Consider the following 21,667-nt stretch of genomic DNA (forward strand, 5'->3'; position numbering starts at 1 on the left):
TTCATATACTTATTGGTCATTCAGGTTTCAGCTTCTGTGAAACAGCTGCTTAAATCTTTTGCTCATTTTCCTATCTGGTTGTCTTTTTCTTGTATATAGACTTCTTGTTTGGTTTTGGTTTTTATTTTGTATGCTAATCCTTTGTTGGTTGTATGTGTTGTAACTATCTGCTTCCAGTTTGTGGCTGGTCTTTTCACTGTAGGTTTTTGTTTTTTGTTTTTTTAACAAATTCTTAATTTTAAGGTTCATCATTTTTTTTCTTTTATGGTTATCTCTTTCCGTTCTTTTTAAAATCTCTACTTCAGGTTTATAAAGATAATCCCCTAGGTATTGTCTTCCAAGCATTTTATGATTTTGTGTTTTACATTAAAGTTTTCAGCCCATTTAAGATTATTTTTGTGTGTATTATGAGGTAAGGAGCTGATTCCTTTTTTTTTTAGTAAGTGTACCAAATTGTTGTAGTACTATTTATTGAAAAAATACATCCCTTTCATGTGGATCTGTAAATGTCCCCAGTAACCCTTATATATAGTGAGTGTCCACAAATGTGTAGATCTGTTCCTGAGCTCTTTACTATTTATTCTCTATATCTGTCCTGATATCACACTGACTTAATGACTAAATTTTTATGTAACAGTTCTTGGTATCTGGTAACGTCTTGGCCCTTTGCTCTTCTGTCTTCATTTTAGATTGTGCTTGTCAAATTCCATAAAAATTGTTGGGATCTTTTATTAGAATTGCTTTGAACTTAGTCCACATCAGTTTGGATAGAATTGACATTTTTATGATATTGAACCTTCCATGAACATGGTATATCTCTCAGTTTACATAACTTACCAAAGTCTAACTTTACTCACTGTCTCACACCCTACTGTCAAACAGTTAAGGACCTTAGCACACTTTAATTTCCATCACTCCTTCCTTTTATTCTATAGGTGGGTATTTTAGTTCTTTTTAAAATTTTAGAAGACATCTAATGATGTCAGTATTGTTTAGATTTACTCATTTATTATTGACTAGTTTTTTCTCATTCCTTCTTGCATTTAATACTTTCATTCTGGGATCACTTTTTATCTACCTGAAGCATATCTTTTATGATGTGTGAGTTTGGGCTGTCATCTGTTTGGGGGCCATCTAGGGATTTTACCCTCCTCCATTTGATGCCAAAAATTTGATATAGGCAGTTTTCTGTGCAGTCTTTTTTTCACTGACTTGTAACTCTCTGTGGCTCCAGCTCTGTTCTGGAGGGCCCTCCCATGAGACCTCTGTCCTTGGGAGGGAGAGGGAACTCGAGCTTGCTCAGTTCTGCAGATGCCTTTGATACCCACCCTCAGAGCTCCACTTGCTCTTTGGATTCCACCCTTTGCTTAACTTCGTTTGACCCCTCAGTGTTCCTTACTGACTTGCCAGTTCTTTGATGCATTTTAAAAGATGTCTCACACTTTCTCTTCAGCATTTGCAGCTGTTTGCTATGAGAGTTGGCCTGGGTACCTAGTGTGCCATGCTTCCAGAAAATCAAGGTGTTTCTGAGTCTTAATTTTATGTTTCATCTGGCAGCAGCAAACACCGAAGATTAGAACGAAGACTTAGTGATGTTCACTTATAGCTTTTATAAGATGGTTTGTAACCCTTATTAATATAAGGAGAGGGAGTTGGTAAGTGCCAGTTAACGACAGAGAATTTGCCCTTTTGGGACAGATGAAGGGTCTGTAGAGCCCAGCATTCCATGTCTGTCTGTCTGTCTGTGGAAGTTTTGTCTTTTTCTGAAGAGGAAAGTTCTTATCTTTTAGAGTATATGGACGTGGCCTTGAATCTGGGTGTGTCAGTGCAACCTAGGTCAGCTGACAACCCCTCTAAGCCTTGACTGGCTTATCTGCACTATGGGGGGCAATCATATTAACAGCCTTCCTGCGGCATCACTGCAGGGATCAATGAAGTAGCCTGTTCCTGAAACCCTTTGCAGGCAGGCAGCTCCGGCAACCATTCCAGTTATCCCCTTTGGTGGTGTTCTCATCATGTGCTGCTGCCCTTTGGAAACAATGAGCCTGTGATTTCTGTAACCTCCCAATTGCTTCACATGGTGGCGCTTATTATATATTAGCAAGGCTGTGTTTTTTCTGGGCACAGCCACACAGCCCCACCCACAGTCCTTTCCCAGGACTCAACAGTTTCCTTCCAGCTGGGTGAAATCCCCGTCAGGTTGGGAAACTGTAACATCTGCACCGGGGGCTCTCGATCAGTTACTCACATCCAGGCATTAGTTTTTACCCAACCAACGAATGCATTAAAAATTTGCATCAGTGTCGGCAGGCTGCCATCTAGACAAAGGGTACCATTTCATAATCCTGCTCGCTGGGAACACGCTGTGGAAACTGTCCGTCTTTTAGATGTTTGCCAGTTTGATCCTGGAAGTGGTATCTTGTACTTCTTTATATTTCTTTATTAGTGAGGCTGAACATCTTTTTTCCGTATAGAATATATCGACCACTGGTGTTTCTTTTGTGAACTGCCTCTTCATTTCTTTGACTCATTTTTCTGTTGGGAGATTTTTTTCTTATTGATTAATTTTTTGTAACAGCTTTATTGAGGTATTCATGTCACCCATTGAGTATACAAGTCACCCATTTAAAGTACACAATTAAATAGCTTGCAGTATATTCCTAGAGTTGTGCAACTATCACCACTATTTTCAGAACATTGTCATTATCTCGAAAAGAAACCCACCACCCCTTAGCAGTCACTCCCCACTTCCCTGTCTCCGTCAGCCCTAGACAGTCACTTTCTATCCTTACGGATTTGCCTGTTCTGGGCAGTTCATGTAAATGGAATCATGTAACTTGTGGTCTTTTGGCTGGCTTCATTTAGCATAATATTTTCAAGGTTCATTCGTGTTGTAGCATATGTCATTACTTTTTTATTGTCCAGTATTCTGTTGCACAGACAGACCACATTTTATTTATCTATTCATCAGTTGATGGACATTTAGGTTGTTTCCACCTTTGACTCTTATGAGTAATGCTGTCATGAACTTCTGTGTACAAGCTTTTTTTTTCTTTTTTTTTAGATTTTATTTTTTTAAGTGTTCCCTACGCCCAGCGTGGGGCTCGAACTCACAACCCCATGATCAAGAGTCATACACTCTACTGACTGAGCCAGCTTGGTGCCCCTGTGTACAAGCTTTTACGGGCACATATGTTTTCATTGTTGTCTGTACGAGGAGCCTTTCGTATAGCCAGACCAGTAACCCTTATTTACAATATAGGCTGTAAATATTCACCCTTAATTTATATTTACATTTGGGAAGGTGGGAAGATGAGGGTAAGATGAATGAAACAGAGCATTTAGGGGTGCCTGGCTGGCTCAGTTGGAGCATGTGACTCTTGATGTCAGGTTTGTGAGTGTGAGCCCTATGTTGGGTGTAGAGATGACTTGAAAGAAAAAAAAAAGAAAACATTTAGATTTCTGACCAGTCTTTCATACTCCTAAGGATTAAGCTCATGTACCATGCCTTCCCCACTGTGGCCCCACCAAGGGGCCCCTTCGGGCTGGTCTGCATGCCTTACAGTCATGCTGTCGCAAGCACTCTTTCTGTATCTGTCCCACTGTATCTCTGTCCATTTGTCTCTCTGTCTCTCTCTCAGGCTACATGCGTTAGGACTGGGAAACGAGACTGGGCAGCACACTGGGGGTGCTTTCCAAGTTTCTCTCAGAAGCTCACACTTCAAAGTGACTGGCTGAAAACCCACCAGGGCTGCAAGTCATCGGTTCAAAGGCTTCCAGCAGCTTTGCTGATTCACTGCTGTTGCAGGTGGAGGGGATGTGAGGGGCTGGAGGCCGGCCAGCGCTGTTTGCTCAAGGGCGCGAGCAAGCGCTGGGGCCCTGAGCTTCCTTAATCTTCCCAGGGCTCCTGTCCAGAGACTGTTCTAGAGCAGCACTGAAGCAGCTGGCGTTGAAGAGCCCAGCAGTTTTTTAAAAATCCTGGGAAATTGAGACATTGGGTTCTTGACTGCTCTTTATCCAGGCCTAACATGAGTTTTTGCAATCCCCCCAAATACTCCTCTGAAATATCCTTGCACTCATTTAGTTTTCCCCAGTCAAGTCTCACAAAATATTTTTAGTTTAATCCTGTTGGGAGTAGTAAGTGTACAATTTCACGTTGGCTTCTCCTGTATGTAGTCCTCTGTCCGTCTAGATGCACATCCCGTGTTCCTGTTCATCTCAAGGTTTCCAAAATAGGGAAAGTTTTAAAAGAAAATCTGCTGAATGCTAGGTGAATATGTCATTTTTTTATTGTCAGGCACACGGTATCAGTTACACTTTAAATGTGTGCGTTTGTAATCTGGTAATCTTGTTAATGAAATCATTTATTTAACATTATATCTTCACACTGGAAGGGAGGGACCCTTAGCAGTCACCCATCCTAGTGAGGAAACAAAACTAGACAAAGTCAGCCACGTGAAACACACGTGCTACATTGAAGTCCAAATACATCCGATTCCAGATAGTCGCTCCTCAACCTCCTTTTTGCTTTTAGCTCGGATCCTTGATCTTAACTACTATCATGGGAAAACCGATCCTTCCTTGGAATTGTCATGTTCTATTTGCTCTCTCAATGAAAGCCTCGTTGTTCCTCCAAAGTCATCATGTTCTTTGTAGAAAGCAGGTGGCTTTTGCCCTCAAGGCTGAGCGCCTCCGTCTTGTGTTTCGGTTACTGTTGAGTGAAGTCAGCATTGCCATGGCAGCGCCTTTGCCCGGTCTGCTTTCAGGCTAAAACTTCATTTGTCGTGGGGGCCTGATGAGATTTCACCTCCCATTTTTAGAAGCTAGGGCAGGGATTCCAGCATTCGGTTCCCCTTTGGTCTACAGCTCCCCAGCATGGCTAGCGTGGGTTCACGCGCGACAGCAGGCATGATGGTGGCCAGCAGCCGCTTTATGCAGTGGGAACGGGTGTCATCATCCCCATTTTACAGCAGGGAAAGTGAGGTGCAGAGGGTTACATACTCTTGTCCAAGGTGCTCGACTAGCTTTGGTTTGATGCCAAGGCAGGAGTGGTACGTGGGTCCAGGATCCTATCAGCTCCCTGGAGCTGCACGCAGAACTGTGCGTGCGTGTGTGTGCGTGTGTGTGCGTGTGTGTGTGTGTGCATGTGTGTGTGTGTGTGCGCGCCTCATTCCTCACGGTAGCCGAGCAGCTCGGCTGGGGCTGGCAGAGGCTCCCAGCTGCTCTTCTAGGGGATTTTCAGTTTTGTCCCCGTAAGGAATTTCTGCTCATGAAGATTTCTCTGGTGACACATTCTTTGTGCAAATTACCATAATTTTCCATTTCCCTTTTGAGAAATTTTTTCCTGTTGAGAAGTTTTGAGTCATCAGGTCTTGTAGAAAATGTCTTAAAGGTTTTATAATAAATAGAAATGAAGAAGCTCTGACTTGGCGGACAGTTTCTTTCTTCCCTTCCTTTTTTCACTTGGTTTCTTGAAGAGATAACATTTAGAAGTGGTAAAACAAAATGCAGCAATGATATGCAGTGAAAACTAGAGCTCCATCCTGCCCTTGCCCTGCTCCTCCGAGGGCCCCCCCTTTACCCATCTCTTGTACGTCCAGAGCCGCGGACTTTTTGTTTGTTTATGAGCTAGGATTTCACAGCCTGGGTTTATGGTTTCGGACAAACCGCACGGCCCAGCTTCCCCTAGGAACGGTCAGGTACTGTATGTCGTTAAGGGACTTTGAGCCACTCCAGGAAGAGGTACTTAGAATTTTCAAAGGATATTATCATATTTAGTGGGGAGGCCGTTTGCACAGGCTGCTCTGGAAGAGCCATGTGAGCATGTGTTGGATCCTGAGCCACCAGCTAAACCCTCCTGGTGCCAGTTGGGGGTGACATTGTCCCCTTCTTCACATCCCAAGGGTCCAGCCCTGTGGGACTTTGTAACTTATTTTTCTGCTTCTGATCCTTCCCCTTTCAGTCTGTTCTCCATACTGATGCAGCCAGAGTGAGTTTCCTGAAATGTGAACCTAACCATGGCCCTTTCTCGCTTAAGCCCCTGGCCAGGCTCCCAACTGCCGGGGCTGAGCGCTGGGTCCTTGGCGTGGTGGGCGTGGCCCTGCATGCCTGGCTCCAGCCTGGCCCTCCGGCTGCGTGTCTCACCACGGTTTCCACTCGTTTCTTTCGTGATGCTGAGGTGTGCTGTCCTCCCTCCACCTGGTCCCCACGCATGCACACCATTCTGTCATGCACCCCTCCATGGCTTATGCTGTCCTCTATCTGAACATCCTTCTTGCCTTTGTTCATGTGCCTTGTTAGGTGTGGCTAGGTGCCCTATCCTCCCGGGGGTGGCACCCCTTCGGAACTCATCAGAAGGTGCTGACAACGTCTGGGACTTGCTCCCTGGTGGCAGGTCCTTGAGTGGGGGGGGCACTCAGATAGGCCTGGCCTTCTTCGGGGTGGAGCTGGAGCTCCCTGCAGGGCACTTGCCCCAGGCAGCGCTCTGCAGTGGATTTGAAGTCCATGTCCGCTCCTCTGTCCCCTAGCCCACCAGATGTGCAGATGAGCCCCCCGAATCTGTCCGTATTTAACTTGAATGGGCGACTCTCCCCAGGCTTACTGGCCCAAGTGCCACAGTAACAAAGGCCTCACAGCAGAAGTCTGAAGCTGCAGGGGAACAAAGTCCCAGTGCTCTTTGGTCACATTGGACCAGGCTGTGGCTCCCTCCTTTTTCTACACCTGCTGCGGAAACTTTGAGCCGTGCGCTTCACGAGTAAAGGGGGTTCACTTGGGATAACCTGGTTTGTTTTAATTCATTTTTTCCCTCTTTGTGTCACTGGTATCAGTCACAGACTTAGTAATATCTGATTCCACTTTCGCCAGTGTTTGTGCAGTACTTCCTGTGCTCACAATTATCGTGTATATGGTGGTTTTCCTGTTGAATGGGTGAGCGGTCTAGAACCCAGAGAAGCTTGCCTGAGGGCACCCTGCTAAGACTGGAGCCACGATTCACATGCATGTCCTTGGATCTGAGTCTTTGGTGTTTCTTTTTTTTTTTTAGGGGATGGGGAGGGGCAGGGAAGAGGGAGAGAGAGAATCTTTTTTTTTTTAAGATTTTATTTATTTATTTGACAGAGACACAGCGAGAGAGGGAACACAAGCAGGGGGAGTGGGAGAGGGAGAAGCAGGCTTCCCGCGGAGCGGGGAACCCGATGCGGGGCTCGATCCCAGGACCCTGGGATCATGACCTGAGCCGAAGGCAGACGCTTAATGACTGAGCCACCCAGGCGCCCCGGGAGAGAGAGAATCTTAAGCAGGCTCCACGCTCAGTGTGGAGCCCAACACGGGGCTCGATCTCACAACCCAAGCTGAAATCAAGAGTCGGATGCTTCACCGACTGAGCCACTGAGCACCCGTTTCCTCTTCTTTGTCCAGTATTTTCTCCCATGGGGACTCCGGTCCATCCTGTGGCTTTAACCACCATCCCTCCTGTAGACGTCTCAGCTGTGTTGGCCTGACAGAACTCTCGTGTGCCCTGCCCTCTCTCTGCCCGCCGTCATTCCTCACCTCAGCGAATGGCACCTGCACTCGGCCAGGTTCTCAGGCAATCGATTTAGTGTTGTCCTTGACTCCTTTTCTCACGGCACACCTCTGCTTGATCAGCTGACTGTTGGCTCTCCCGAACAGCTTCCCGGTCTGACTGCTTCCGGCTGGGCACAGGGCCTCCATCTCCTGCTCCTCTCCCGGTGTTCCTCTAGCCCCTCCTACCCCCTTGCAGTCACTCCTCTGCACCCAGGCTCCTGGGGCACCCTGGCATACTTGGGAAGAAACTCCAGAGCCTGACTTGCCTCTAAGACTTTGGCCGATCTTAGCCTCTGCGGCTGCCACTTGGGCTCTTCTTATTTTCCCACTGGCTTCCTCCTCTCCAGGGCACACCAGCCCCTTTGTCAAGGTCATGCCTGCTCCAGGGCCTTTGCGTTTGCTCTTCTCTGTGACTGCAACAGTCCCTGGCCTTATGGTGGCATGGCTTGCTCTTCATTCAGGTCCTTGCTTCAATGTCACCTCCTTGGAGAGGTCTTCCTTGACTGTATGTGTGTGTGTTTTTTTTTTAAAGATTTTATTTATTTATTTGACAGAGACACAGCAAGGGAGGGAACACAAGCAGGGGGAGTGGGAGAGGGAGAAGCAGGCTTCCCGCGGAGCAGGGAGCCCGACGCGGGGCTCCATCCCAGGACCCCGGGATCATGACCTGAGCTGAAGGCAGACGCTTAACGACTGAGCCACCCAGGCGCCCCTTGACTGTGTTCTTAAATATCACATAGCCTCTGCCTCGTCTCCACACCTTGTTTTACCTTCTTCACAGCACCAGGTTATCCCAAGTATAATAAATATATGATACTTATGACCTGTCTTCCCCATGACGCTCGTAGCTCTAATGAGACCCACGACCAGCACAGGGGAGGCGCTCATTCAGCATTTGTGAAGTGCTTTTGTCTTTTCCGTGTCTGTTTCCTGATTTAGGGGCTGCCGACCCTGAGAGGGGACAGTGATAATTAGGAGCAGCCGCACACAGCTGTTATCACCCCACCCCAAATATCGGAGGACATTTCTCATTCTCATTACTTCTCAAATACGTATAGATGCTGTTGTGATTAGTGGAATGGAAATTCTTTTTTTTCATAGTGGTCTTGCCCAGTATTTTCTCAGTTAACAAGTACCAAAAGTACAATTATAATTTCATGAAGGTCCACAGAATATTTGACCTTGAGTTAGTTGCACTCAGAAAGGCCAGGAATCACCACTCTGTACAGGCCTCTTTCCCGACTTGATTTACAACCGTGTGAGAGCAAGGTCCTGGGGTAGGTGCTGTCAGCCGCTGTGAGGGGGAAGTTAGTAAGGAGTCCCACCCGGCAGTGAGGGAGGCGGGGCAACAGACGGGCCTCCCTTTTGGCCAGGTCTGCGTACTGCTGCTCAGGGAGCATTGGGGTGGAGAGCGGGATGTTGGGAGAAGGATCAGATGTCACCAAGTCCCACATCTGATTTTGTCTTTGTGGAAGCAAGTCCCTTAATCTACCTTCTGTCAAGCTCTAAGAGTCCCCAGAGTAAGTCCTAGCATCATGGATTCCGCACTGGCGTGAGCTTGCAAGAACACAGGACAGCACTTTCTTCAGGACCAGCCTGCCTTCCCACTCAGCCATATTCCTGGAGCGGTGGGGGTCCATTGGGGGCCGGGGAAGGGGATGCCCATTCCCTCTTCAGAAGTGTGGTTGAGTGTTAGAGATCATGGAGGTTGTATAATTTGAAAAGCAAAGGCAGTATTACAATTTAATTTTATATTTAGATATGATTTTTAGGTGTTTAAAAATCAGTATTTTGGGGGCGCCTGGGTGGCTCAGTCGGTTAAGCGGCTGCCTTTGGCTCAGGTCATGATCCCGGGGTCCTGGGATCCAGCCCCACGATGGGCTCCCTGCTCACTGGGGAGCCTGCTTCTCCCTCTCCCTCTGTGATCTCTCTCACTCATGCTCTCTCAAATAAATAAATAAAATCTTAAAAAAAAAATCAATTTTTTTGGTAATACAAACTTCACAGAAAATACTACTGAGTCTTGGCTGATAGGATTATGTGGAAGGTAGCAGTGATTTTCAGAGTGGAGCCATTACGCAGTAGAAGATCAAGTATCAGAATCTGGGGCTGTTGGGAAGGGCTGAGTCAGTCTGTATGTTTACCCTAAAGGGGAAATTGATGTTAAAAGTTTGAGAAACACGAGCTTACTATAAGAGCTGTATTTGCTGGGCAACGAGGAAAATGCCGGAAGGGCTGGTTTTGTTGGGACTTGCCTCTCTGCCATGTTGCCCTGAAAAGGGATAGGGTGTCACACTGGCTGGATGGTAGGTTGGGCAGGTAGGTTTCGCGGTTGCAAGGCTGGCCTGCTGTGAACTTCCATTGCCTTGGCCTGAATTTGTGTGTGTGCTAAGCTGGAGACAGGAACCACCTGTGTTTCCAGAAAATCCGGAATGCAGGGCAACTGGAAGCGGAGTGGTGATCCCTCTCACCTGCCCCTGGACATGAGATGGCTGTGTCATGTCCAGGCCCGCAGCCGGGCGCAACGTGTTCTGGGAGCCGGGGACCGTTTGTCAAGATCAGCAGCTCCTTGTGCTAGGCCAGTTGTTTTCTGGCTTAATGGCTTCCCTCTGTGTGGCAGTTTGGAAACCCTGCATGCAGTGTAGGGCCTGCTAATAACCTGGGTAATATTTCATGTTTGACAGGTGCCCCTTTGACTCCGAGATGGAGCCATGCGCTGCGGACCCACTGAGCGCTCTGGGCAGGCGCTCCAGCCTTCACCCGGGAGCACCCTTGGGCTTTAACAGAACAGTTGTTCAATATAAAGTGCTTCCCCGACAGAGAAAACTGCTCTGAATGGTTCTTGCCCAGTGCCCCTCCCTTCCCTCCCTCCCTCTCTTGATGTTAATTGGGCTCTGGGATTTTTCCAGATTGCTTTTAGAAAGAATAATGGGTTATGATTACAACGTCTTAACAAGGTCAAGTCACTAAATAGTTACCCAAGGTACCCAGCATAAAAGGATATGTAGAAACCATCTCATACGGTTTTCGGCCTAAAAATAAAACTCTGATTTGCATCCCTGCTTCCTGGTAGCACTAGTTCGGTGGGTGTTTACCACGTGGCAGGCACGGAACAGGCTCCGGGCTTACCGCATCTAATGGAAGCCTGTTACACACCTGGGACGCAGCCCCACTGGCCCCATTTTGCCGGAGGAGGAGCTTTGCTGGGGATCCACTGCTGCTGTGGCAGGTGGCCGACCCTGGATCCGGGTCCTACCGGGCCTGACCCCAGAGGCTCTGCTGCCTCTGCTCAGTGCGGACTGGACACCAGAGTAGCCACGTTCTTAGTTGCTTGGTGACCGGGCAGTGCCATGCGCGGCACCGTGTTTCTTGCCGTGTTGAAGAGACTCCCACAAATGCCATTTCGTTGTTACTGGGGGCAGGGTCCTAGGGCCTGGGATCCGGGTTTTGTTGAACCTTGTGGATTTCACCACCCAAGGGGCGCCCTTCCTCCTGTCATCATCTGCTGTGGATGTTCTGGAACTGAAGCATGAATGAGATGGGTTGTGTTTCCCGTGGCCAGCCCCCTGCACCCCACTCAGCTCCCCTGAGACCTGGGGCCCGGGTCTCAGCACAGCCCCAGCGCGAGCGGCCGTGAGCACGCTGGCAAACAGCCCTGTCTTGGCAAGATTGAGGATGGCACCTGTACCTCACTTTTTTCTTATTAAAAATTTTGTCAACTTTTGAAAAATGTTGCCATACAAAAGTATATGAAATGTTTATGTTTAATTAAAATAATAAATCTAGGTGTATCCGAGTCAGTGTCTCGGAGGACCCCTGCTTGCCCTTCCTCCCATCCAGACAGAACCATCGTCCTGGACATTTTTTTACTTGTTGCCTTTTCTTTATAGTTTTACCATCTGTTGCTGTGAGCAACCGCCTCAAAACTTCGTGACAACCACCGGCAGTTTATTCTCCCAATTTTGTGCGTTGACTGGGCAGTTTCTTTTGTTCCACGGGGTGTTGGGGTCATTCATGTGACAGCATTCAGCTAGTAGCTGGGCTGGAAGGTCCAGGAAGGCGTCTCGCATCCCGCTGTCCGCTAGGGCCTCTGAGTTCATCACGTGGCCTGTGTCCGTGGCGTCTCCTCCGGGGCCCCTCCCTGTGCCCTCTCTCTCTGACAGGAGACCCTGGGCATCCCTACGGTGGGGTGGCTGGGTTGCGGGAGAGCCACGCGGAATCTGCAGCCCTCTTAAGGGCCAGGCCTAGAATGGGCGCCGAGTCCCTGCCTCTCGTCGGTCAGAGCCACCCAGATCCAGCTGGAATCTCCTAGCAGGTGTGGTGGGATGGCGGGACTTGTTGGCGGCCATCCGTGTCCACGTGGCTTAGTTGTGCCTGTTTGGAATCACACTGCAGGGCTTTTCCAGGTCCCTGGCTTTTCCATTCCCAAACGAGTTCCTTGTGCGGCAGGCCAGGGCTGTGTGTCCGGCCGGGTGGGTGGCCATCAGCAGAGTCCCAGCTCTGACGCCAGACATCTGCCCCGTTCATCAGACCATGGAAGAGGTCACAGGACAGGAGTGAGGAGTGCAGTGAGGAGTTTCTGGGAGGTCGGGCCATTTCTTGAGCGGACAAGTCATGTGCCAGTTGGTGGCTTCATTTTCTGCATCTAACCTGAGGGCTTTGGGCTTGGTGGGGTCTGTGGTCTTGTTCTGTTTGCATTTTCTGTAGTTCTAAGCTTTTAGGGTCTTACTTAGAGTAGCTTTAAGGCCCACATTTATCGCCCTTAAAGCAAGACGAGGTAAGGGACCCCCCACACTTTTGCTCAAGTGAAGGGACTGCATAGCGGGGCTGGGGCTGGGGGAGCCGCCCTTGATCACCGACATGAGGCGGCAGGGCTGTTGATCTTACTACTTCAAGTCTCCTCGGACGAGGCGACCCCTGGGTGCATGCACTGACTGGGGTGGGCAGCTCCCCGCGCCCGTGGGGCCCACACGTCCAGCTGTGTGGCCCAGGCAGGTGCCCTCACCTCTTCCCAGGCCCCTCTGAGCTTGGCCAGATCGCGGTGGGTTCATTTCACTGTGGAGCGTAGAAGGAAACAGGAGACAGTGGGAGGATTGCCGTGATCTTCTAGAGCGTTTCACGTAGCTCTGGGGGTGGGGCACTGCCGGGTTCTAGCGCGGCCCCTCTGAGGGGAGGACCACGCCAACTGGCCCCTCACCTGCTCACCACCTCGCCTTAGCGAGAAAGGGGCTGCTGGAGCTTTCTAGAGGAGGGCCAGCTGGCAGAGGTGAGTGCTGGGGGCAGTTGGGGGCCTCTGAGCTCCATCTGCTAGTGGGGGGAGGTTATAACGTCCCCAGTGTTGCTGACAGCCTGTGTGGGGGACCCCCATGAGCACTCGGGGAGCCCCCACGGCTGCGCTGGCACTCCCAGGGGCTGATGGCAGGACTGCGCTCGCTGGAGCCTGTGTTTAAGGCTGCTCATCTGCGTGTGGCAGTGGCCTTTCCCTCCCTCCCTCCCTCCCTCCTTTCTTTCCTTCCTTCCTTCCTTCCTTCCTTCCTTCCTTCCTTCCTTCCTTCCTTCCTTCCTTCCTTCCTTCCTTCCTCCCTCCCTCCCTCCCTCCCTCCCTCCCTCCCTCCCTCCCTCCCTCCCTCCCTCCCTCCCTCCCTCCCTCGTGGTTCTGCTCCCTCCCTTTCCCGGTCTTCCCCTGCTTCCTCTCTCACCCTCTCTCCCGGTTTGTTGTTTCCTTTTCTTTCTTTGATTTTGTCAGAACAGATGCACCTTAGGAATGTTTCTTTGTTGGAACAGTTTTGGAGGCAGCCTCGGGGGACCCTGCAGGCCTCCGTGTTCTGGCCCCCACACCCACGTCTGGGCGGCAGCTCACGTCGGAGGAGCGTGGTTAGCGTTGGGTGGAAAACAGTCCCCGTGGGCCCCCACTGCTCTCCTGGCGGGGGGGCACGGGAGGTACCAGGCCACCAGCCACCCTCTCCTAGGACCTTTATAGACCCCGCCAAGGTCTCTGAAAAGAGCGCCCCCCTCCGTGTCCAGCCCCAGGAGAGCCGGCTCCGTGCCCTTCCCGCAGCAGCTCGAGGGCTCGTGGCAGCCCCCTTGATCGGCCGCCCTCAGAGCTGGCAGCCCCCTTCCACCCTGGGGTCTCCTCTCAGGTTTCTCTTCACTGCAAGTCAGGTCGCCTTCCGGCCGGAGGGTTCTGCCTTCAGCCGACTCCAGCCCAAGGGCCTGGACCAACTCTGTACCTTGGGTGGGGGAGGGTTGTTCAGCGGATGCTCCCTGATTGTTTCTGAACCTGGGAGACACTTCCTCCCCCTTCAGTTTTCGGGTCGGCTGCTGGTGAAGGTGAAGGAGCCGGGGTCGCTGTCAAGTGCCGAATGGGCTTATTCTGAAGCTGAGGGAGCATCTGACCCTCGTGGGCTCTGGTGGTTCTCCATTTGGAGAGGGGTTTCCGCACTTCGGAGGGGTTTCTGCACCTGGGCTTCCGAGGACATAGGGAGTGACTAGTGACGGGGACACATGCTCACGTGCCTCCCCCTGGCCCCAGCGAGAAGGCAGATCTGGGGGTGAGCTGGCCTGGCCTCTCCTTGCCCCCCGCCTCCGTCCCGTGTACCCCTTGCCCGGCGTGTACTGCCTTTGGATCCTAGGCCTGAGTGCCCCGGCCTGGGTGTTCAACCCATGGACTGGACACTGGTTCCTTTCCATGTTCTCCAGAAACATGTCTATTTTAGTTTTTACCAGCTCGGGCACAGAGCGGCCAGAATTCTCCTCGGATTCATTCCTTCAGGTCACAACAGGAACTTGCTTGTTCTAGGGACTGAAGACCAACAAGGACGCCTTCCCAGGTGTCATGTGTCCGTAGGGGCCTCTGCTCGGGGGCCCCTGGTGCCTCTCTGCCGAGCTCTAGCTGGTGGCACCGTGACGGAGCAGAGCCCCGAGAAGCCGTGGGAGCTTGTGTGTGGAGGCCGGGATCGGAGGACAGTCGTGGGGATGTGGGAGGGAGGGAAAGGCTGTTTCTGGGTCTCCAGCAACAGCTGCTCTGAACTCACAGCTCAAACAGAGGCCGGCACGTGGCACACAGCCTGTCGTCTCCGCCACGTTCCCCCTCCCTCCCTGGAGCCCTGCCTGCCTGCCCGGTGACCTCCCCCAGCTCAGCAGACACCTAGCCCTGGTTTTGCAGAGTTTCCAGACACCACAGGGTGGGTGGGCTTTGCTGGCCAAGTCCCTGCAGGTGGGGAGGCAGGCGTGGCTTCCCTCGCTGCTCATCACAGCCAGGCCACCGTACATGGTCAGGGCTCCCGCACAGTGACTCACCCCCAGGAGGCTGATGTCACAGAACGGCGGGAGCGCGGGAGGGGCTGCTGAAACCTGGGGGCCGGGAGCCCCGAAGTGTCATTCTCACTTGCCCAGAAAGAGCCTGGGGCAGCTCTGAGCAGCCCCAGGCCTCAGATGCGGGACCAGGGCCTGACAGCCTGGCCCTGGGTTGGGGGTGGGGGGAGGTCTGTGCAGTGTGACCCCAGGAGTGGGGGTGTTGACTTTTATTTTGAAACTGGGTCTTTCTTGAACTGAGGGCCTGCTATTTTCCCTATAAAATGCTGATCTGAGACGCACTCTGGCCTGGTGCTGCTGGGGAGGAGGGAGCTGTTTTAGATACTTACTTAGTCATGGCTTGTGGTAGTTCATGATTATTCGGCACCAGGCCATGGAATTTTTCTGAGCATTTTCACTTGAGACAGTTGTGGGATTTCCAGACATCAAGGGAGGCCTTTGCCAGAGAGGCTGCAGCCAGCCCCACAGCTCTTGGGGTCAGGACCAGAGTTCATTCTTCCTCCAGGGACAGCCTGGAGAGGTTTCTGGAGGCAGAGGACTCCCCAGCTTTATGCAGTTCCCTGAGCCTATGAATCAGAGAGAGCGAGCGACGGGTCCCTGCCCGCAAGGGCAGGACTTTACCCGAGCCCTGTGGGTGCTGCGGGAGGGGGTCCGTTCCAGAAATGCTGGGAGATGGAACATCTGTCTTCCTAGACGCACGTCTCACCTGTGTGACAGAACGGGGAAAACAACGAAATAGGTTTCTGTAAAGCCAAATGTATCGGGTTGAAGGAGCTGGCCTTCTAAGATTATGTCGTGCATTCTTTCTGTAAAAAATGTTAAACTGACCATGTCTTTTTCTTTTTTAATGCTCACCGTCATCAGTGTTTTGTGTTTGTTTTTTGACTTTCTAATGTCATTACCTGGCAAGACACAAAGGTGGCTGTTTTCTGTTGGTCCCTCAGTGCTTTTGGTTTTTGCAACTTTGCTGGCCAGTTAAACCCAGGGACCTGGGAGCCGCTGGTCAGCCTTGGCTTGCAGAGGGAATCTGGAGTGATTTACCCTTGGTGGATTTACTTCTCCCGCGCGCTTCTCGCCTGGGAGTTGGGGGGTTGACCGTTGGGCGGGCTGGCGTCCTCTCTGTGTGCTAACACGAGGGCCCCCCGGCTTTCCGCAGCCATGGATTTTCCCCAGCACAGCCGCCACGTCCTGGAGCAGCTGAACCAGCAGCGGCAGCTGGGACTGTTGTGTGACTGCACGTTTGTGGTGGACGGGGTTGACTTCAAAGCCCATAAGGCAGTTCTGGCGGCCTGCAGCGAGTACTTCAGGATGCTCTTCGTGGACCAGAAGGATGTGGTGCACCTGGACATCAGTAACGCGGCAGGTACCCCGTTGGGTCCAGGGCCACGCTTGCGGAGGCTCGGAAGCTGTGGCCGGCTCTGTGCCACGCAAGGCCCTCCTGATGTTCCTGACACGGCCCCCGCCCTCCTGGGGGTGGCACCTTGGAGCTGAGGGGTGCGCCAGGCCTCCCACACGGGCCCCAGGCCACGAGTGTGTGGGCACCGAGTTCCTTCCACATTTGGGGGGCCTGTTTTGACTGGGAGCCGGGTGGTAAGAAGAGAACTGACAGGAAGGGCCCGTGGCAAGCTCTGGGCCGGAGTGCATACAGGACTGGCTCGGGAGGGGCAGAGAACAGGGGTGCTCTCCCCAGCCCCCGACTCCTTCCCGTGGCCCAGTCCATCCTGAACCCCTACCCTCGTGCTAACCATGATGGGGATGGCCACGGTTGGGGCTCGGAGGGGTGTCGGGAAGACCTGGGGATTGAGAAGGAACTGGTCCTAGATTTGGCTCCTAACCCAGAATGGCGGACCTGCCATGAGAAGGTCAGGGCGAGGTGGTGGTCCCCCGGTTTACGGATACGGAAACTGAGACCCAGAGAGGCCAGGCGACTGGCCTGGAGGTCGGATGCGTTTTGGCAGAGCCCTCGTGAAAGCCAGTGCTGACACCCTCTTAGAGTGTCCTGCGGGGGTGGGGGTGGTGGCCGAGTGGTGGAGAGCATACCGGGGAGGGGGGGCGTTCACACTGCTGTCCTCGTGCAGAGTGGGCGTTCACACCCCGTCCTCCGTGCAGGGCGGCCGTCACCCCCTCTGGCCTCTGTGGGGGTACTTCATTTCAGAGGCTGTGGTCTGGGCGCCAGTATGCGGGGGGGTGCTGGTGGCCTGCCACTCTGCTTTTCACAGATCCCCGGGTCCTGCTGCCGAGTGGGGCAGCTGAGCCGGCGGCCGGTGCCAGGCCTTGAGGCGGGTCCGTGATGGCCTTCTGTGTCCTTGGCAGGCCTGGGGCAGGTGCTGGAGTTCATGTACACGGCCAAGCTGAGCCTGAGCTCTGAGAACGTGGACGATGTGCTGGCCGTGGCCAGCTTCCTGCAGATGCAGGACATCATCACGGCCTGCCATGCCCTCAAGTCACTGGCTGAGCCGGCCGCCAGCCCCGGGGAGAATACGGTGGCCTCGGCCACGGAAGGTAAGCGTCCTGGCAGGCTGTTCCTGAGCAGGCGGCTTTGGATGGGGTGTTGCCTCTTACTCTCCCTTTCCTCTCTCTGGGCCTCAGTTTCCTTACCCGGCGTTGCCGGCACCATGGGGTGCTAGTGAGAAGTCTCAGGAAGGCCTTCCGAGGGGCCCGTCCGCCTACCCTTCCCCACCTTTTACCCGCTCGCTTTGTGCTCTGCTGCCCCAGAGAGCTGGGGGCGTGCCTGGCCCAGGCCTCTGCCCACGGGGGTCGCTCCTCCGGCTGCCCCTCCCCTCCCGTGCCCTTCCTCCTGATGCCGGCTACGGGCCAGATTCTCATGGTACCCTTTGCAGAGAACCCCACTCCCTTCCGAAGCGCTGACTCTGAGCAGCGGCTTTGTTTCGCGTGTGGGGTGTGCTCCCCGGCCGGTGTGGGCGCCCCCACGGCAGCGTCACCGGGACTGTTGAGCCCGGGCCCAGGCGGCTGCCGGGCGTGTGCAGTGGATGCCTGGGGAGACAGACTGGCCACCCACTACGTAGATGTACCCCCAGGGAGGATGTGGAAGAGCTCCCAAGTACTGGGCCACCTCACCCCTCGAGGTGATGGGCACGTGACGGGAGATGGCAGGTCTGTCCCGTTCCATCTGCAGGAGGAGACAAGAGAGCCAAAGAGGAGAAGGTGGCTGCCCCCACGCTGGGTGAGCTGGACTCCGGCGGCAGCGGTCCGCCCACAGGCCCAGGCCGGGAGCCCAAAGAGGAGCGGGGCGGCCAGGCCGAGAGCACGGCCAGCGGTGAGTTGCGGCACCGAGGACCCGTCTGGCCGTCCCAGCCCGTCCCGGCAGCCCGGGCCCCAGTGCAGCGAGCGCCTCCCTCGGGAGGCTCCTGGGGCCGGGAGGCGGGAGGGGGGCCCAGCAGCCGCACCCCTTGAGCTCTGGTTACCCAGACTGACCCGTTGTTCGCTCTGGGCGCCTGTCGCAGCCAGAGCAGAGGCCCAGGCAGCCTGCGTTTGGGGCCTCAGCCGCTCCCGGCCCCGGACGGCAGGCCCTAATCCAGCCTCGCGTGTTCCCACACCACACCCAGGGGCCGAGCAGACGGAGAAGGCTGATGCCCCCCGGGAGCCGCCCCCCGTGGAGCCCAAGCCCGACCCCACGAGCAGCATGGCCGCTGCCGAGGCCGAGGCCGCCTTGTCAGAGAGCTCTGAGCAAGGTACCCTGCCCCCCGGCCGGGCCCAGCCAGCCGGCACTCACGCCCCCCAGCGTCCCTTCCGCACCCCTCCAGTGGATCCCCCCATGAGTCCGCTTTAGCTTTGGGCCCAAGGCATCTTTCCATTCTCGAAATCTGGCCTCTTTTTCTTGGGGGCGCACCGGCCGTGCTTCTGCTGGCGTGGGAGTGTTGCTGGGCCAGCGCCCAGCGCCAGTAGGGAGCCCCCCCACACACACCCACCGCGGAGCAGGTCCCCAGCCCCCGGGGGACACTGGCCCACGGCCCCCTCCGAGCAGCGGACGGCCCTCTCCCCGGCCGGCGCCCGGCAGGCTTGTCTGTGGCTGCAGGACCGAGCGGGGCCCTGGGGGGAGCCCACGCCCGGAGGGCAGCGGAGCCCAGACCTCCGCCTCGGCCTTCGCTGGTTCTGAGGTTGCGGCCTGCAGAGGCCCCTTGTCGCCCTCCCAAGCGCCTCAGTGCCTGCCCTTCTCGCGGCAGAAATGGAGGTGGAGCCGGCCAGGAAAGGAGAGGAGCGGGACGAGGAGGGCGCGGCCGAGGTCAAGGAAGAGGGGCCCCCGCTGGAGAAGGGGGAGGCCCCCGAGGAGAGCGAGGAGTCGGCCAGCACGGACTCCGGCCACGAGCTGGGCGCCGAGGCCCGGGGCCTGCGCTCGGGCACCTACGGGGACCGCACGGAGTCCAAGGCCTACGGCTCGGTCATCCACAAGTGCGAGGTGCAGCCCTCCCCGCGCCCCCGGCCCCCGCCCCCCCCACCCCCGCCGGGTCCCTGACGCCCACCCCCCCCCCGCCCCCCCGCAGGACTGCGGGAAGGAGTTCACGCACACCGGCAACTTCAAGCGGCACATCCGCATCCACACGGGCGAGAAGCCCTTCTCGTGCCGCGAGTGCAGCAAGGCCTTCTCGGACCCGGCTGCGTGCAAGGCCCACGAGAAGACTCACAGGTACGCGCCCCCCCCCCCCGCCCGCCGCGGGGCCCGGCCTCCGGGAGCCCAGCGACCCTCCCCTCCCTGTGGCCCTGTCGCCGCCAGCCCGCTGAAGCCGTACGGCTGCGAGGAGTGCGGCAAGAGCTACCGGCTCATCAGCCTGCTGAACCTGCACAAGAAGCGGCACTCGGGCGAGGCGCGCTACCGCTGCGAGGACTGCGGGAAGCTCTTCACCACGTCGGGCAACCTGAAGCGCCACCAGCTGGTGCACAGCGGCGAGAAGCCCTACCAGTGCGACTACTGCGGCCGCTCCTTCTCCGACCCCACGTCCAAGATGCGCCACCTGGAGACCCACGACACCGACAAGGAGCACAAGTGCCCCCACTGCGACAAGAAGTTCAACCAGGTGCGCGCGCCCTCGGGAGCGGCCGGCCCCCCCCCGCCCCCCCGGACACTGGAGGGGAGGCCCTCCAAAGAACTGGGGTGGGAAGGTGGTTCCCCTTTTCCGCCGCCGGCCCCGAGGAAAGCTGGAGCTCCGTGCCCGGGCCCGCGGGGGCAGGGCTGAGCGTCCCCTGTTCCCGGGGAGGGGCCGCCGGGGCCACGTTCCGCCGGGTGGCCCCTCTGACCCCGGCCTGGGCGCAGGTGGGGAACCTGAAGGCCCACCTGAAGATCCACATCGCCGACGGGCCCCTGAAGTGCCGGGAGTGCGGCAAGCAGTTCACCACCTCGGGTAGGCCCCGCGCCCGCGCTCCCCGCCCCCCCGCGGCCTCCCCCCCCCCCGGCGGCGCCTCACGCCCCCCCCCCCCCCCCCCCGCGTCTCGCCACAGGGAACCTCAAGCGGCACCTCCGGATCCACAGCGGGGAGAAGCCGTACGTGTGCGTCCACTGCCAGCGGCAGTTCGCTGACCCCGGCGCCCTGCAGCGGCACGTGCGCATCCACACCGGTGGGTGCTCGGCCCGGGGGGGGGTGTGGGGGGGGAGGCGCTGGGCGGGGGTGGTGCCGACGCCTTCTCCTGCCCCCCGGCCCCAGGCGAGAAGCCGTGCCAGTGCGTGATGTGCGGCAAGGCCTTCACCCAGGCCAGCTCCCTGATCGCGCACGTGCGCCAGCACACCGGGGAGAAGCCCTACGTCTGCGAGCGCTGCGGCAAGAGGTCCTGGCCCTCCCCCCACCCCTCCCCCGCACCCCGCACGCCCCGGGGCCCCACGGGGGTCCCTGGCAGCCCGCTCGCTCGGGGAAGGGGGTCAGGAAACGAACCTAGAGCTCGCTTGGCAGCGGCCTGGCCCAGGCAGAGGTCCCCGGTCCGCCCCGATCCAGAAGAGGAGGCAGGAGGCCCCAGCCCAGCCCCCCGCCCCCCCGCCCCCCCACCTCGGGCCTCGGGCAGTTCGGTGCCAGCCGCTTGCTCTGCGCGCTGCAGATTCGTCCAGTCCAGCCAGCTGGCCAATCACATTCGCCACCACGACAACATTCGTCCTCACAAGTGCAGCGTGTGCAGCAAGGCCTTCGTGAACGTGGGGGACCTGTCCAAGCACATCATCATCCACACCGGTGAGCTGGTGCCCGCCTGCCCCATCCGGCCGTGCGCTTGGGGGCGGGGGTGGGGGGAAGGGAGGTGCCTGCAGATCCCAGCCTTGGGTGCCAGTCCTTGCTGCAGGGGGCCTGGGAGGGTCAGTTCCCATGAGGACCCCATTTTCCTAGTTTCCAGAAGGTGCGGTGGCCACTGGAGGCTTCTGTGCAGCCCTGGTGGCTGCCCCAGAGCACTTGCTGCTGGAAAGGACAGGGCTTTGGGGGAAGCTGGAGGCCACTGAGGTCCTCCCCCCCCCCCCCCCAACGGCAGGCGAGAACCTTGCCTTCCCCCCCAGGAGAGAAGCCTTACCTGTGTGACAAGTGCGGTCGTGGCTTCAACCGGGTGGACAACCTGCGTTCCCACGTGAAGACCGTGCACCAGGGCAAGGCGGGCATCAAAATCCTGGAGCCCGAGGAGGGGGGTGAGGTCAGCGTGGTCACCGTGGATGACATGGTCACGCTGGCCACCGAGGCGCTGGCGGCAACGGCCGTCACTCAGCTCACAGGTGCGGGCTGCGGGCAGCAGGGGGTGGTCGCGGGCAGCTGGCCTCCGCGGTGGCCGCGACGGGGCAGGCGCCTGAGGCCTGAGGCCCTGCGGA

At 55.8% G+C, this 21,667-nt stretch overlaps 1 protein-coding gene across 5 annotated transcripts in view; it reads left to right on the forward strand.

Moving 5' to 3' along the window:
• The window catches only part of ZBTB17 (zinc finger and BTB domain containing 17), a 31,235-nt gene that overhangs the window by 7,665 nt on the left and 1,903 nt on the right, over positions 1-21,667 (forward strand). For 4 of the 5 annotated variants that reach the window (XR_013448369.1, XM_078073761.1, XM_078073760.1 and 1 more), the window contains 12 exons: positions 16,034-16,240; positions 17,191-17,379; positions 18,014-18,154; positions 18,444-18,569; positions 19,062-19,294; positions 19,380-19,522; positions 19,610-19,910; positions 20,147-20,234; positions 20,332-20,448; positions 20,535-20,655; positions 20,920-21,050; positions 21,365-21,574. Coding sequence is in view for 4 of the 5 variants with exons in the window: in XM_078073761.1 (XP_077929887.1) it covers positions 16,034-16,240; positions 17,191-17,379; positions 18,014-18,154; positions 18,444-18,569; positions 19,062-19,294; positions 19,380-19,522; positions 19,610-19,910; positions 20,147-20,234; positions 20,332-20,448; positions 20,535-20,655; positions 20,920-21,050; positions 21,365-21,574 (2,007 nt within the window). In the remaining variant the exon portion in view is untranslated. Of the gene's footprint in view, positions 1-16,033; positions 16,241-17,190; positions 17,380-18,013; positions 18,155-18,443; positions 18,570-19,061; positions 19,295-19,379; positions 19,523-19,609; positions 19,911-20,146; positions 20,235-20,331; positions 20,449-20,534; positions 20,656-20,919; positions 21,051-21,364; positions 21,575-21,667 lie in introns of those variants that run through there. The other variant, XM_078073762.1, reaches the window with a different exon arrangement.

Source organism: Halichoerus grypus, chromosome 5, assembly GCF_964656455.1.
Source record: "Halichoerus grypus chromosome 5, mHalGry1.hap1.1, whole genome shotgun sequence".
Lineage (NCBI taxonomy): Eukaryota > Metazoa > Chordata > Mammalia > Carnivora > Phocidae > Halichoerus > Halichoerus grypus.